We start from the raw sequence: 15,230 nt of genomic DNA, 5'->3' as shown, positions 1-15,230 counted from the left end.
AACTGAAGCTGATTACAGTTGGGGTGTATCAAACGCACTTGATCTTGCCCGAACATATCCATTCTGAAGAAGCTTGTGGTAATTGCCCCTGGTCATTTCCAAAAGAAGAGAGAACCAGTGTTGCCTGAGCCAGAAGATAGTCACTACAAAGGACTTGGGGGATTCCTATTCATTCTTCAGAAGTACCCTGAATATTAATGGAAAGGGTGGAAAAGCATACAGGAACATTCCTGTCCAAGGAAAATAAAAGGTATCTGTCTTCCAGGACTTCTTGCATGGATTCCTGGAGCAGAATCTTGCCCGCTGACTGTTCAGAGAGGATGCATATATGTCTACTGGAGGGTCTCGCCACAGATGGATCAAATTTTGTAAGTCCCCCAATCTAGTTTCTATTTGTGAGCGTCTGCCCTTGTCCTGCTGAGCTCGTCTTCCACACAATTTTACTCTGTTGGAATGCAGGATGTCTGTAGAGCAGGACTGTGCTGTGAAGCTACATTGCATGGTAATATGGCTAGCCTACAAAGGGGTATGACCTGTTCCCCCTTGCTTGTTGAAGTACCACACCACTATGGTAGTGTCTGTAAGAACTTGAGCAGGTTCCGTGGACCACAAGTGACTCAGAGAGTTAAGTGCCTTGACCAGGGCAAGCATCTCTCTCATATTTATGTGTCTGCATCTGTCCTGTGTGTCCCACATGTCTTGCACTTTTACAATGCCTGAAATTGCTCCCCAAACAAATTCAGAGGCATCTGTGGTGACTGACTGCTTTGGCACAAGAAAGAAGAGGGAAAGACCTGGATTGAAAGATTTTTGCTGTCGCCACCAAGCGACTTCTCTTCTGACAAACCCCAGCACTGGGATTTGAAAGGCCAAAGGATATTGCTACTGGGACCAAAGATACCATTGTATCTTTCTCATGTGGCTTCTTGCCAGGGGTACCATAGGAATTACAGATGCCATGAGACCTAAAATTCTGAGGTATTCCCTCACAGAGGCTGAAGTCCAAGCAGAAAACCTTACAGATCTAGATGTAGGTCTAATTCTCCTGTGGAGGAATAGCTGTTTGAACTGAGGTGTCTAGCTGACACCCCAGGAACACAATCCTGTGTGAAGGAGTCAAAAAAGACTTTTGAATATTCTCTTGTAACTCCAGCTTGTGTAAGAGACATCTCTCACACAAAAGAGACATTCTTGATACTTTAAAAGAGACTCTGCAAAGATAAGCAGGTCATCAAAATATGTAAAAAGTACAGTTGTGTAAATCTTACCATAACAGCAGATGTCCTTCTCTTCACTGTTGCAGTATTCTTCAGAGTGATGATCTCCTGCCCAGGGTAGCCTGGCATTCAGCCGGCATACCAAAGCCTTATAATCTTGCATGCTTGTACATCACATATATGCTCCCCGCACAGGACATAGGGCATAAAAATGATGTATGGATGCAATTACCTAGAACGAATTGTCCCAGTACACAACAGTCTCCACAGGGACAAAGGAGTCCATGCACATCCAGAAGGAGAAAATGTAGAAGAAAAAGGGGAGACCCTCAGCCACTAGGAAATCCAAAAAGAAAACCAGAACAAACAAGAGGAAGTTGTAGGGAGGAAGAAAGTAATGCAACAGTGAAGAGAAGGGCATCTGCTGTTATGGTAAGATTTTATGCAACTGTACTATGTCCTTCTACATCATTGTTGCAGTATTATTTACTATAGGGAGAGTAAAAAAAGTGCAGGAAATAGAATGGGAGGTGGAAGACTGAAAAGCGCCCTCAACAAACCCATGCAAAATGGTTCTAGCAAAACCTGCTTTGGCCCTAGAAACCATATCTAACCTATAATGCTTAGTAAATGTATGCCAAAACCAAGTAGCAGCTTCAAGGATGGAATTGGTGTCCAACCCCTTGGAAGAAGTCCCCAAAGAGGCAACAGCCCCAGTGGAATGAGCTCTAACAGAAGTAGACAAATATTTGCCATGCAAAGTATAGCCTTAGATATCCAGGAGGAAATGGTTTGCGAACAAACAGCCAAACCCAATGTCCTGGGTGAAAGGAAAAAAAAACTGGTCAATCTTACAAATAGCCTTACTTTTATCTAAATAGTACTTGAACTGTCTGTGCAAATACAAGATATGCAACACCTTTTCACTAGTAAACTGAGAAGAAGAGAAGAAGGCAAAAAGGAAGGGAGTTGTACTGACTGATTCAAGGACAACTCATTTACTACCCTGGGCATAAAAGAAAGATTAGTATGAGGGCAAATGGGTCTATTATATCAGCGAAAAGTAAATGCACTGAATACTTTTTCATTGACCCATTTTCAGCAAAAGCAAAACTCCACGAAAGTACAGTTGTATACACTTACCATAAATGTAGATGTTCGAGTGTATTCACTGTTGCAGTCATCACATTTGGGTTATCTGCCTGCAGGTAGCCCTCAGTCAGCCCAAATACCAGATACTTAGTATTTCGGCGTCGGTTGCTGTCGCTCCAGGTCTGACGTCAGGTCGTCAGGGGTATAAAAACAGGCAGCAGACGCCATTGCATGAGATTTTCTTGCCCCAAATGTTAGGAGCCCCCCAATAGGGAGCTAAGCTATGGTGGAAAAATCACCACCAGTAAAAAGTAAATAACAATACCAATACCCCTGCAAGGGGTGAGTAATATACACAGAGAGGAGAGAGAAACAGAAGGGGGCTGGAGGGAGGGAAACAAGGGCTGCAACAGTGAATACACTCGATCATCTACATTTATGGTAAGTGTACACAACTGTACTATGTGCTTCGTGTTTCACTGTTGCAGTCATCACACACGGGTTGATTCCCAAAGCTGTAGAAAGGGTGGTGGTAGTCAAGATGAGTTTGGGCTGGCTAGTATGCCCTGCAAGACTGCAGTTGCAAAACTCACCCTGGATTTGGAAAATATAGGCAGGTGGCAATGCTTGGTTAATGTGTGTACAGAACTCCAGGTAGCAGCCTCCAGCATGTCCCTGGTAGGGACTCCCCTGAGGAATGCTGTAGAAGTAGATGTTGCCCTAGTGGAAAGTTTGTAGGTCTGAATACACCCTCAGAAGCCGGTGCCTGCACAGCGGCTCCGGACCCATCCAAAGTAGAGACATCCTCAGGTTCCATAGTCGAAGAGGCATCTTGCGGCATACCGGACTCTGAATAGGTCTCAGTAGATGCCTGCGAATCTGCAGTAGCGGGTATCAGGAGCTGCGAAAGCACCTCACTGTGTATCACCGGACTGGCGACTAGCTTAACGGAAGCGTCGTCAGCAGTTTTGGACCTATGTGGTTTGTCTCTGTCTTTATCCTTAAGTTTTTTCAGAAGATCGGTAGTCGGGTGGCTTAACAAAGCCATTTCGGAGTACGGAGATCAAGAACGAAAGAATTTAGCTACAAAAATAGCCCAATGATGAACAGTTCGGGTGTTGAACAAGGCACAAAACTGACAGTGAGGGACGTCGTGGTCTGGGCCTAAACAGGTGACGCAGTAAGAATGAAAATCTCTATGAGGTATTTGCTTTCCACAGGCAAGATAATTGTTAATTTTTTTGACATTGGTTAGAGCAAGAAAAAAGGATACCCAACGGGGTACTTACCTTTTTTGAAGACTTCGGGTCTGAAACTCGAAAATGAAAATTTCAGGAGTCGGCTGACCGGCACTTGCGAACTGCTTCTGCTTCAGGCACCGCACGGCAAGAAAGACTGATGTAATGGCATCAGCTGCATGTTTTATACCCCTGACGTCCTGACGTCATGGAAGAAGTGACAGCATCCAACGCAGAAATCCGAAGAATCTGGTATTCAGGCCGACAGAGGGCTACCTGCAGGCAGATAACCCAAATGTGATGACTGCAACAGTGAAACACGAAGAACATCTAAGCACTTTGTGAAGATCCTGGAAGCAATGGACAGCCCAAATGGTAAAGCATAGAATTAGAAGTGAGAGTCTGCTGCTACAAATCTTGGGTGTATTTTAGGTGACCATCTGCTATGGGGATTTAGAGGCAAGTATCCTTTAGGGATAGAGTGACCCATAAAGGCATACTGGAAGATCACGGGAAGTAATTTTTGTAAAGGAAGCATTTTGAATTTTGGGATATTGAGACATTTACTTAGTTCTGAAAGGTCAAAGATGGGCCTCCAAGTGCCCTCCTTTCCTGGTATGGATACTTGGTGAAGCAGTTCCCAGAGAATAGGCGGTAGGTGGCTCTCCTGTTCCTCTGGTGGTTTTGGGATACCTAAGAATTTCTCTGAAATGGATGTAGTACCCCTTTCCATGGTGCTGAGGACCCACTGGTCCCTGGTGATGGTTTTCCATTGATTTAGGAAGGAAGAGAGTCTTCCAGTCAGAGGTTTGGAGGGAAGGGTGGGTAGCAGTATCGGGGGCTGAGGATGAAACAGTCACAGATGGTCTCTGTGTTGTGTGAGCTGTTTTAAGCTCTCTGGTCTGTGAACTGTTCTGGTCACCATCACCTGGATTGTTTGGGTCTCTTACCATGAGGAGGCCTCTCCTTGTTTTGTCTATGAGGAAAAGGCCAAGGTTTTGAGGGGTAATTCCTATTTGTACATTGGTGCTAGAGACATATACAATTCCTTTACATTTTTTTTATTTGTTTTCCTTTTTAACCAGACTCTCAAAAACCTGTTCAGCTGGGGGGGTCCCAAAAGGAATTTTTTGTCTAATGGGAGCATCCAGTAGTTCAGCCTAGACCTGATCTGACAGGGACTGAGTCCTGAGTCATGTATGTCCGTGAATGACAGATCCTGTGGAAACTGCTCTGCATGATGCATCTAAGGTATCATAGCCACACTTTAGGGCATGTCTGGTTATTTGTACAGCTTCTCTTGCCGTCACCTGAATTTCCTGTGATAAGGTTCTATATAGAGTCCACCTTGGATAGAATTTTGTCCTGTAGAGATTCAAGGTACTTTACATATGGAATTAGCAATTCAATGGTCTCACTGCAAGGATGGCAGAGATGCAAGTTATTTTTCCCTCAAATCTGTCTAAATGTCTACTTTCCCCATCATTAGGAAGGGGCTGTCTAGTTGCCACCTCGGGTACATATTTTTTGAATTCAGTTTAGACTACCGAGGAGTTAGCCTTGGGATTTTTGTAAAAGGTACTAGAGAGAGTCAAGCACTTTTGTAAAACCTGTTCAGATTCCTAAAAGCAGGTGGTAAAGAATCAGTATGAAAAGCAAGGTCTTCCAAGAAGTCATTCATTACTACCTGCACAAGACGGACAGCCAGTGACCCAACAGAAATAAAATAAATCAGCAGATCCCTATAATGGGTCTGAGCTTGTGAGACCAGTTTTCTTTCCTAACTGAAAGTCTCTTTCATTACTGACAGCTGCATGGCTTACCAATAGGACATGGCATACATCAAAGTAACTGGACAGATGAAATTCTAGGCTGCTGTCAGGGTGTCCCACAAGGCTCTGTCCAAGGCACATCTTTCAGATCTACCTTTTTCAACTGAGGTGTTTTACAGTCTTCATGCAGTTGACTTGAAAATGGGTAAATGGATTACATCTTGCTAAAAATAGGGCATGTCTGCCCAAGATCTTGAGTAAATCAACCATTTGGGCACAGGAAATACTATTCTGATTAATACATCAACATTTAATATACTAGACTTGTGAGACATAGACCGAAGGGTGAATATTTAATAAAGCACATAGAGATTGAAACTTTGGATTAATTTAAAAACCTGGACACATGGCTAGATCCAGCTTTGAGGGTTTTTTTTGATCATTTCAAACAATTAAATAATTACAATTATAAAACTAGAGGATGTATAAAAATATTTATAATGAATATGAAATTATAAATGATGAAATCATTGTAAGTTATATCAGACCCAAACTACAGCATAGAATAATAATATGGAAACCTTATAAGAAATGTAGCATGAGTAAAATGGAAAAAGTACATCAGAAATATACCAAGGGCATCCATGGATATAAACATTTAAGATATTATGAATGATTAAAATACTTGAATTTATACAGTGTTTCAATACAGATATTTAAGAGGAGACCTTATTTAAGTGTACAGAGCATGTTGAGACCGCTACCTCTGAGAATGTTCAGTCTTAAGAAGGAGTAGTACAGAACCAGACGACTCACGCAGGCGAGTACACAGGAAATAATCATTCATTATTTCTCAGAGAGATAGAATAACTGATGTAAGGATCAGCAGGTCTGTATTATGTTATCGAATCGGCATTACAGCAAATGCCTCTTGATTGACCCCTAAAGAATGAACCGGCAGTTCCGCGAATGGCCGATTCAATGATTTTTTTTTTCCTAGGAAAAAAAAAATCACTGATCCAGCCAGAAACGAAACAACACTACAAACACAAAAAAGTGGGGGGCTTCACCTCCCACACCCCCCAATGTGTGGGGGGTTGCCCCCCCTCCATCCCCCTAACTAAATATACCAACTCCGAGATTGTACTACAGTGGGGAAAGGGGCAAATTCACGCTAATGGCCAAGTGATAATGTCAAATTATTTCTTCTGACTCATTCAGGGTTTAAGTGCAAGTTTGCTGGAGAACAAAGGACAGAAGAAACAGGATGAGAGACCCTGTTTAAAGTGAAGTATACTGCTAAAGATTCAAAAACAACTTTGCGATAATTCTACATTTCCCCAGACAGTATGTGGAAATGAATCACATTACTTCTAGCTCAAGTAACAAAATTAACAAATGCAACAAAGTAAAATGTTTTTTGATATCGAAAGCCAAGCAAGAGAACCTACTAAATGCTCATTAATCACAATATAACATATGTGCATTTTTTTTAAAACATCACTTACTCTATTACTTCATCAATTGTTTTTGCAATGATTCCTCTGATGGGTTCAACATCACTTTCTTCAATCCCCTGTAGGCCTACACTAAAGCAGGCTTCACGAGTACTTCCATCAAATCTAGAAAAATGCACACAGTATTTATTACTACTTCTACCATTTCAAAAAATATATAAAACAAGTACGAGAAATAATATTTGTCATTAAGCTGTCTCATCCAGGGTTGATTTATATGATACAGAGTGTGTCACTGAAAGCAACACTTAAGTCTCATCACATTTTTCTTGGTCTTTCTGACTAAATCTGCAGATGACTGCAAATTAGGAGTCAAAGAATATACCACCAACACAAATGTTCTCCAGGATGGGCTGGCACAGACACCTAACAGGTGCCAGAGTCATGAAATGCATAACAGTATCCCTTGGGAAGCCATCCACCATTGTTAAGTACTATATTAATAACACACCCCTAAGAGTTGACCCAGTAGTCAGGAACTTGTGGAACACAAATAGACAGTAATCTAGTCTTTGACCATCACATGTCTACAGGAGTGAGAAAATCATTCAATGATGTGCAACTTACAAACAAAAGTATGGCATCTAGGTCCAAGGAAGTCATTGTTCCACTGTATTCGGCATTCATCAGACCCATCATTGAGTACAATACCCCCTTTGGTATGTATACCAGGTGTAAGTAACATGTCCTATGTAGACTGCTTCAAAGGCCTATTCCTTTATTCTGTTTCCTACAGGCTGTTGAGGGGCATAACAGGCACCATCAGACGCCATCATGATAGACCCCCTGCGTATCTGCAAAACAGAGAGCACCAGAATTACCCATTCTAAAGACTTAAACCTTGCCTGTGATATAAACAATTTGATAGAAAGGCAGGTATGTATCCCAGAGACTACCCCATTCTCTGGAACAGGCCACCAGTCCATGTGAAGCAGAGTTCCTATCTAACCCAATTCAAGTATAACTTGGATAACTGGACAGGGAACAATAAATTCATCCATGGTTTGGCACCTATGTCTCTAATGGGCACGGGGAGCCTGTAAATAGTTTATCTCACAGGCCACTGCTTGTAAATGTTTAATTTCCCAAGCCCCTACTTACACTTATCAAGAGTACGAGAACTTGTCAGAGATTTGGGATGCATGGCTAGGCTTAAAAAGGCCCTTGTGTTCATTAGCTTAGTAAACACCTAAGAACCTATGAACCTATAAAGAAGGCGCTCATTTAACTGCTTCCAGAATGCATATGTGATGATGTCACCTTTGCGTAAACCCCTTCTTCAATTCATTACAATGGCTGTCAAAATATGCAAAAAAACGTAAACAGGAATAAGCACACTATGCTATAGTTTAAAACTGTAAACCAGAAGGTTCACTAAAATTCTTTAAAAAATTACATGTAATAAAATACAGCTCAACAAAAATAAGCGCACAGAATACAATAACAATGATAATGTTATCAAAATATTAACTCTCACAACTTGCTATAAGCCTTGTTATAGCCTACACTAAGCAAAATCTTGTTAATAAACTAAATGTCATTAAGTAGTTCTCAAAAACTCCTATTTATCTCAAAATGGAGGACAGTGCATTTCAAACACGTTAGTTCTGCAAATGTATGCATGAAGAGATCATTTGCCATTACAAACACGTGACTTGCAACAATAAAAAAGAAGCAGTACAGAATTTAAATTTTAATGAAAAAGACAAACTTTACTGCAACACAGACTCTTACAAAAGCGTTCACATTTTCACTATTTCTCATTCAGTGGGATAATACAACATCTTAACATGTAAACAGCAAAAATGAAAGGAAGTAAAATTTGTAAAACATAAAGGAAATGACAGAGAGAGAACTAGTTACCTTTAACCTCGGAAAAAGAATGAGGGCTATCTAGTTCAGTAAGCATTAACAAAGGAAGTCGAAAGGAATCGTCCATCTTGTCCTTGTATATAGTACCCTCAAGGCATTACTTACCAGATGTGATCATGCTGCAGTACAGATAACACCCAAACAATTACAGTCATACTGCAACAAACTGTTAGCAGCTGACCATCTATACAAGAAAAAGAATCTCTGAAATGGACTTCCTGCAGCCATTGAGAGGAGAAAGTGGAGCCAGTTGACCCCAGAGCCATGGAGAGTCATCCCTAAGTCAGATTTGGATTGTTTCCTGTATTAAAAGAGATATTAATGCCTCAAAAACAAATTATTCTCAGTCAATAACAGGTAGTGAGAGACAGTTTTGGTCTTTTGTGTCACAGCTGCTCAAGCATAACTACATGACGTGAAAGCTGCTAGTTTGGCACTGATCACTCCACATGGCATTTTTTTAAGAATATCTTTATTAAATCACCACATTTGAGTTGTAATGTGAACTCAAATACATTAATAGAAAAGAAAAACTGTAATAACTTTTCCATTATTACTATCATCATCAGGCAGTATATATACGCTTTTTGACAACCTTCATTCACTCCAACATTACACAAATTGCTTTACCCCGCCTCCCCTTAGATCTCACTCAACCTCCTCCTGAATATTATTCTGCATGTGTAGTTCCCACAAACTCCATTTACTTCTATGCAATTTACTCCTTTCTTCTTTTAAAGATCCCACCTCTATTTTACATCTTTTGCAATATTTTGATTTATTTTTTAAGCAATTGTTTTTTTGGCTGCACTAGCATTAAACTTACAAAGCCTTACTATGTCAAAAAGCAATGTATACACTATATCCCGTCTCAAAAGGATCATTTCCAGTTATCTACCATTTGCTCTCCCAACACTTCTATTTTAGTATTCTAGGGAATTTTTAAAATCTACCAACTCATTACATTCCTAAAATATACATTCCCAATTACTCCTTCCTTTCCTTATCTCATCTCCAATACAGGCTTGTCCTCTGAAGTCTATTTCAGGTATACAAATTATTATGCAAATACTTCCATGCAAAAATCCTAAACCTTCTAGACTTTGTTGCATACTTGTGGGCCTTACAGATTTACTATCATTGCTTCTTTTGTAATTTGCCTTTCTATTCTCGTTTCTTAATATTTTCTGTCCTCCTCCAATTGATTCTTACTCTTACGTGATTTTTTTAGCGTAGCACAAGATCTAAGTAAATTCCAAACCGTTATTAAAATACTTGGATTTTACTGCTCGTCTAGCCTGTTGCTGTGTTTTTTACTGTTTTTTTTTTTTTGTGGTTGTTTTATAAATTCCAAACTTGATAACGGAATCACTTAGGAAGCAAATGGTCATCAACAGGGAAGCTTTGAACCTGCAATGAAATTCTATGATGTGTCACAACATACAACACAAGTATATGCAAGAAAATAACGGCCTGGGGCTGTTCTAATAGAAGACAAAAAAACAAAGGTTTATGGGTCACAAGTTCTGAGTGACATTCAAATAAGAAGAAAAAAAAAGAGAGATGCTGCACATAGTCCTTGATTGCCAAAAACGTTAAGAATGCTTATCTGTAGAAAACAAGTCACTGTGGAGTAAGACCATAAGCCATTTCGAAGTACATCTCTCTACTAAGCTCCATCAGGGATTCAACTGTTGCAGAATCGACAGAAGTATAATCTACAAATTCAGCAAGAACTAGGAAGGCATGCGTGTATAATCGATTCCCTGAATACATCACATGTAGAACATTAAAAATAGGATTAACTGAGAATGATCTGGAAGTTTTGTGGACTACTGCTCAATTTACCTGTATTTTCCGAGAAGTCTTAAGAGATCAGCTTTAATATGAGAGAGAACTGTGCTCCAAAATTGCCACAAAATATAATTAAAAATAGGGGGCCAGATGATGCTAAATAAGTGCATCCAGACATTTACTTCTTACAATGTGACAATCCTTTGCATTTACAAGGCCCAATATTTACAAGTGAAAAGTTACTACTGCCACTCAATGAACAGAAGGTTGAAAAGCAAATGATCTACTTTAACTACATTTCTGACACCTGAAAATCAATAGGAAAAGCTGGTTAAGAGAGAGAGAGAGAAAAAAAGAGAGAGAGATTCTACTATGAAAGAACATGCAGAAAAATACCAGTCCAGAACCACAAGACGAACATGAGAAAAAGGTTCCAGAGCAGTAGTCGGGGTCAAGCAGCTGATTATGTCATTTGTGGTGATGATGAAAGCTGTACATACACTGCAGACATCTGTGGAAGACAAACATAATGGAATCTAAGAAGAGTGACCACTATTACCACAACTAGTCCTGTTGCAAGAAAACAGAGACTGAGAGACTCAAGGGTGGCAAACAGATTGCTCAAGTAAGTTTTTCAAAGTAAAGCAGCAATGCAGCAATGCAGCAAGAACTGTTCTGAAAGGAAGATTCAGATGCCCAGAACGAACAGTCCTGATAAATCCAATATGAAAGTCCACCGAGGAAACCAGACTATGTCAGTTTGACAGCTTATCTGTATACTAAGGAATGAAAAGTTTAATTTTATTAAAATGTCGTTTGAATGTTCAGAACTATATTATTTTGATTAAAAAAACATCACATGCTTAGATAGAATTTAGGTTAAACTGAAATGATCACTGTGACAATGTGTGCTATCTCACAGGACATCTAAAATAAATACACACACACACACACACACACACACACACACACACACACACACACACACGCACACACACGCACACACACGCACGCACACACACATGCACGCACACACACATGCACGCACACACACGCACACAAAAAACATGCAAGTGCACATACACGTCTGCACAAACTGCAACTAAAAGACACGATGTAATACATGGGGTATCTAGTGTTAAATATTAGAACAAACAGACATCACATTATAAATAAATGCTTAACAAATGTATAAAATAATAGAGAAATTAAAAGGAATTAAGGCAAAACAACTAGAAAAATAACAAGTCCAAACTTTCACAAGGCAAGAAACACTAGCTTATTTCTTAATAACCAAGTTAAGGACTGAACTGCAAAGGTTGCAAAGATGCAAGGGTGTTGTCTAAACTGCAATACAGCCAAAATGCCCATATCCACAGAATCAGTGCTTAAGAGAAGTAAATTGTGAACACAAAGATTTCATTGTCACTACTAATCTAGTACTACTAACAACTGTGTAGTGTCCCCTGTAAAGAGAAGAAAATATCTTTGCAACCAAGAGTAATGTACAGAAATACTAAGGTTAAACTATCAATGTGATATATCTTATATCAGATGAAAATGCAAGATTCTACTAAGACACACACACACACACACGCACGCACACGCACACACGCACACACACACACACACACACACACACACACACACACACACACACACACACACACACACACACACACACACAGAGTGTTTTCCAAGCATGTGACTTGTTATCAGTTTGAAGTTGGCACCTGGTGGCTGGCAGAATACAGAAGATGAAGTACTCTAAGTAATAGCTTCTACCTAAGTGATGGAGGGAAATAAAGAGTAATAGCTGGATAATTTAAGATAGGCCTAGACAGATTAAAGTATGATGAGATACAATTTTATGTTGTAGGAATGTAACTGGTGAGAACAGACCATTCGGGTATGCAGAGGCTCTGCTGTGCATATCTAAGCTGCAGTAAGTCACAACTGAGGTCATACTTGGGACTGATAAATAACTACAACTTTCTACAGAAACTCTTTTGATAGTAGTGACCTTTGGAATGGTATGAAGGGTTGCTCTACACTTGGACAGTAAAGTGGACAAGTTCAATCTTGACAACTTCATGCAACTCCCTGAGTGCTGCTCTCCTCTGCAGTCATGTTTTGTGTGCACACTGGCAGTGATTCAAGTATTTGGGCTTTTCCTCCCTCTTCTCCATGGCTGTACACCTTTGGAATTAGAACAAATAAGAGTGAGTGTGTGTGTGTGTGTGTGTGTGTGTGGGGGGGGGGCCTTTCCCCATGCAAACATCTCTTTTTATTCTTCATCTTATCAGGATGACACTTTTGACAGCTTTGTTTAGTCCAGCTGAAGCTTCAATAAGTTTTCATCAATTAATCATAGGCAAAGCCGTACAAAGAGGTCTGGTTTATGGAATGAAGAATTTCTATCAGTATCTAACTTTTACCAGATATAGATATGTTTGCCAAAATGGCAAAATAGAAGTTTCAACTGCAGTATGTAAGACTAAGTAGGCACTTGCATGGCAATAATGATAAACAAGTTAGTATGATAGTAGTGAAGAGCTGGTACATTTAACATGAAAAACCAAACTGATCTGGATCCCGTAGACATATATAATGTGTCGGTCATCTCAGAGTTACCTGTGGTAAAAGATGACATACACAGGAAGACTGGAAATGATTAAATTCTAGCTTATGTGCAAGATCGAACTATGAGCTATGAAAAGAATGGTCATGAAAGATGACTTGCTACAACCAGTCTTTTATTAAAGGACAGATGTTATTATGCCAAGGAATGTAGCTATGGCATTCCAAAGCTGGGATAATTTGAAAATACTCCAAAGTGCAAAATGTTGTAAGGAAAAGAAACGCACAATGGTTAAATGAAGAAGTCCAGAATGAAACCCATGTGCACAATTTTGTGTGAGCCTCAGCACAAACATGGAAGTTGATAACTTACCTGGCAGCTGTGCAGAATGATAAACAGTCGATGATATACTTATATCAACATTCTGCATCATTACGGATGGCCATTCTCACCATCACAACATATTCACATTCATAGTAGTGGTCCTCTCCAAAGAGCTAAAAGAAAGCCTTCTACACAGTGGATAACTGCTGGGATTTCGTCTTGACAAAACTGTTCTAATTTCAGTGCAAACCTCCATATGAAAAATATCTAATCAGCCGCTGTTGAGCTCCTCTCTCCCTGGACCAGAGAAGATGCACAGCGGTTCTGTCTTCCTGAACTCATGCACCTCCTCCCCTAGACAAACATAAGGTGTTGATTCATGTCTATATACAATTTATTATATCTCTTTTCAAATTAATTCAGTACTTTATTATAATACACTTTTATCCTAGTCATCTCCATAACCCAGTTTCCACATTGGTATTGTCTTAGTTATCTCATTCACATCTTTCTCTCTCTTACTTTCCATTTATCCCAAACTTAAACATATTTTTCTTATATGAAAAAACTCATCACTTCTGTATCACTTTTACTTAAACCGATAATTTAGCAAGAAAAACAGAAGGTCCTATCAAGACTGTAAGCCATTAAAATTACCAGAAAAAAATTGTCTCTGCAGACGGAGCCCCAGCTGAGATCCAGGAGACCGAGGTTTGATTAGTGGCCCCAGAACTACAGCAGCCAGGAAGGGAGTAGGTGGAGTGAAGGGACATAGCAAACTCACCTGTCCTGAAGGTAGGAGGATACAAATTTTAAAATGTGAGAAAAACAAACTACTCAATTAATTTCAGTAAAACTTTCTCAAGGAAGTGCTTTTAACTTAAAAAAAAATACAAACTCCCTCAGACTGATGACCAGAAGAACGGAAAAATTAAAATAAAGGCATATAAATAAATGTATAAAAAAGCCGAATGACTTGACAAACCGATCACATTAATTTTTCATATGATTTGCTTTCGGTGTACATTTAAAATTCAGGCATCATTGGCTCCAACTAAAACAGAGTATTTAGTAAGATTTTTTGTTTTTTATCTAAAGCATTTTCTACCTCACCATCTGTTATACCTAAGCCAGCTTCAACTTCATCTTTACTCAGCCCTTTTGAAATTCTGTTACCTCCGCTTACATGATGCACTGCAGCCTAGCTTGTTTATTGCATTTATGTCAGTATGCATTACTATGACAGGAGTGGTGAATATAAAATCTTATTTAGCCACTGCTTCATAAAAAGGCCAGTGAGAATAAGAAATAATACCTCCACAGATCGGAGGACTACAGTAAACAAGGAAGAAAGGAAAGAAATATTATCAAATGTGCTCTAAGAAATGGTTATTTGAGACAATTCACTGCGTAAAATTCTCCAAAGACGGGCAAACTATGAAAGCTGGCAACTTATAATACTGAGGGGGTATGGAACTCCTGAATTCTGCCCTGTGGTAACAACCTTCAAATTAACAAGGGAAAGGAAGGAGGAATGACGGTCTGATGCGTATCTAAACTTTCCATCCTGCAATATAGCTTCTTCAAACTGTAATAGGCTAGTCTGGAAAAAAAATCTGGAGGGTACTCAGAGAGCTGTTATAGACAGCACTCTGTTGTGGTCAATGTCATTTTCTCTTCTGCAGCTTTTCAATAATGTGTTGACTGACCAATCAGGATACCACTACAAATGGAACACTGGGGAGATCATGTTTCTGCTCATTTGTGAAGGATTGGAGTTTGAACCAAACCATCTGATGGAGAGATGCTTCAGAAGATGCAGC

The 15,230-nt window shown here is 39.6% G+C and overlaps 1 protein-coding gene across 1 annotated transcript in view; it reads right to left on the bottom strand.

The window, feature by feature from the left end:
* Positions 1-15,230, bottom strand: part of PITRM1 (pitrilysin metallopeptidase 1) — a 1,418,909-nt gene that overhangs the window by 922,558 nt on the left and 481,121 nt on the right. The window contains exon 11 of the mRNA XM_044064598.1: positions 6,828-6,941. Coding sequence (XP_043920533.1) covers positions 6,828-6,941 — 114 coding nt within the window. The remainder of the gene's footprint in view (positions 1-6,827; positions 6,942-15,230) is intronic.

The sequence above is a fragment of the Protopterus annectens genome, chromosome 3.part0 (genome assembly GCF_019279795.1).
Source record: "Protopterus annectens isolate FY-2018-M chromosome 3.part0, PAN1.0, whole genome shotgun sequence".
In the NCBI taxonomy this organism is placed as follows: domain Eukaryota; kingdom Metazoa; phylum Chordata; order Ceratodontiformes; family Protopteridae; genus Protopterus; species Protopterus annectens.
Note: the sequence above shows the minus strand (reverse complement) of the source record. Positions and strands in the feature narration are given on the sequence as shown.